The sequence below is a fragment of the Sinocyclocheilus rhinocerous genome, unplaced genomic scaffold (genome assembly GCF_001515625.1).
Source record: "Sinocyclocheilus rhinocerous isolate Xijiao unplaced genomic scaffold, SAMN03320098_v1.1 scaffold1183, whole genome shotgun sequence".
NCBI lineage: Eukaryota > Metazoa > Chordata > Actinopteri > Cypriniformes > Cyprinidae > Sinocyclocheilus > Sinocyclocheilus rhinocerous.
In genome coordinates, this window is record NW_015625028.1 from 338,645 (window position 1) to 340,816 (window position 2,172).

General features: G+C 39.5%; 1 protein-coding gene across 1 annotated transcript in view; it reads right to left on the reverse strand.

Annotated features, from left to right (window-relative positions):
* prkd4 (protein kinase D4) overlaps nt 1–2,172 on the reverse strand; it is a 22,371-nt gene that overhangs the window by 855 nt on the left and 19,344 nt on the right. Inside the window, exons 15-16 of the mRNA XM_016562702.1 lie at nt 1,133–1,231; nt 546–813 (exon numbers count right to left, since the gene is read on the reverse strand). Of these exons, the coding sequence (XP_016418188.1) occupies nt 546–813; nt 1,133–1,231 (367 nt within the window). The remainder of the gene's footprint in view (nt 1–545; nt 814–1,132; nt 1,232–2,172) is intronic.

The window sequence follows — 2,172 nt, forward strand, 5'->3', positions numbered from 1 at the left end:
GACGCGTTTCAGAAAGGCGGGGCATAGAGGAGAAACAATAATGTACAGTATGTGGAAAATAATGTGTTTTTTTAACCTTAAACCGCATAAACACATTTCATTACACCAAATACACAAAATAATGTTCTTTTTAGCAACATCATATGACCCCTTTAATTTTCTCACAATTCAGACTTTGTTTCAAGCAATTCTGACAGTTCTGTTCACGTCTTACAATTCCTTTTTTTATTTTTTGAGTCAATTGTGAGATGTAAACTCAGAATTACAAGATATATTCACAATTCTGACTTTTTTTTGTCCACCATGGAGTAAAAAAAAAAAAAAGTAATTGCAACTTTTTATCTCACAATTCTGACTAAAAAATATAGGTTTTTGTTGAAATGCCTTGGTTATTTTGTAAAACATGTTAGTCGAACAGTGGTATACCCACAGCTGATATTATTATATTATATTTCAGAAAAATATTATTTATCTATAAATAAAGTATTTATAGATCGTTCTGTAATTTTGATCTCTACTGTGTGTGTATATATAGGGTCTCTTACCCTCCAGTGAGATGAGGGACCACGGCTGGCGTGGATACATGAACGAAGCGTTGGTGATCTGCTGATTAATGTCCTCGTCCTCGTTGAAAGGGAACGTCCCACTCAGACTGACGTATAAAATCACGCCCACGGCCCACACGTCCAGAGAGCGATTGTAACCCTTACTACAAATGACCTCAGGTGCCAGATACGCCGGCGTCCCGACGAGAGTGCGCCGGAACGACTTCTGTCCGATGATACGAGCGAAACCAAAGTCACACAGTTTGACCTGAAACAGAGACCACATGTGATCACATTTAGGACTTGTGGATACTAAATGACTCTTTTTTTCCCCCCACTACATCTACACATTTATGGATTTGGCAGATACTTTCATGCAAAGCGACATACATTGCATTCAATGCAAACATTTTTCATGCATTGGGTTTTTGCATTTCCCAGAAATCAAAACCATGATTCTAGCGCAGTGCTCAGCTGTTTCAACTTTTATAAAGCTTAAAAGCAATACCTAAATATCTCCACATGCAATTCTAGACTTGACTTTAAGCATCAAAAACATTGAAAATCAAACCATGACAGTGTCAGACCTGAGGAAATGGTTCAGGTGAAGCCAGCAGCACATTTTCTGGTTTCAGGTCACAGTGTGCAACGTCCCTCATGTGCAGGTACCGCAGAGCCTCCAAAACCTTCAACACCAACCACAGATTGACAGGTCAGCAAGACTAAAACTTATTTAGTCTCCACTGATTTACACTCCTAAAAATACAGATTCCAAAAGTAGGTTTTGGCAGCCAAGCCATAGAAGAACCATTTTTGGTTCCCCAAAGAACTTTCAGTGAACAGTTTATAAAAGAACCATTTTTTTTCTTACTGGGAAGAACATTTTAATAATCTAAAAGAACCTTTTTATATCATAAAGAACCTTTTGTGAAATGGAAAGATTCCACTCTCTTAAAGGGGTCATCGGATGCCCATTTTCCACAAGTTGATATGATTCTTTAGGGTCTTAATGAAAAGTCTGTAACATAGTTTTTGTTAAAATTTCTCAATGGTAGTGTAAAAAACACCCTTTTTACCCTGTCAAAAACAGCTCTTTTCAGAGCACGCAGTTTTGTAGTGTTTTCCTTTAAATGTTAATGAGCTCTCCTGGCCCCGCCCCTCTCTTCCGAGCTGCTCTGTTGGGAGTAAATGAGGACTGCTATGTTCATTATTACATCCAACAACAGAACACCTCAATCGCTTAGGAGTCATTCTTGTCTACATCTGCTCCGGCGGAGAAACAATGGCGGACTGATGACAGCTCACTCAGGGCGGGTCTAATGCCGAGTTCACACTGCATGATTTTCAAAGACGTCGTATCACAGTTGGTTTCACACTGAACGACTATCTGGGGTAGCATTCAGTTGTTGCTGTGTTCACATTGCACGATGGAACGACGACAGGAGGTTACACACTGCATGACTTCACAATAGGAAGAATCGCCGACAGCTCTGTCTGGTGCAGGGTTGCCAGGTTTTCGCTACAAAACCCGCCCAATTACTACAATATACAGTGGGTACGGAAAGTATTCAGACCCCCTTAAATTTTTCACTCTTTGTTATATTGCAGCCATTTGCTAAAATCATTT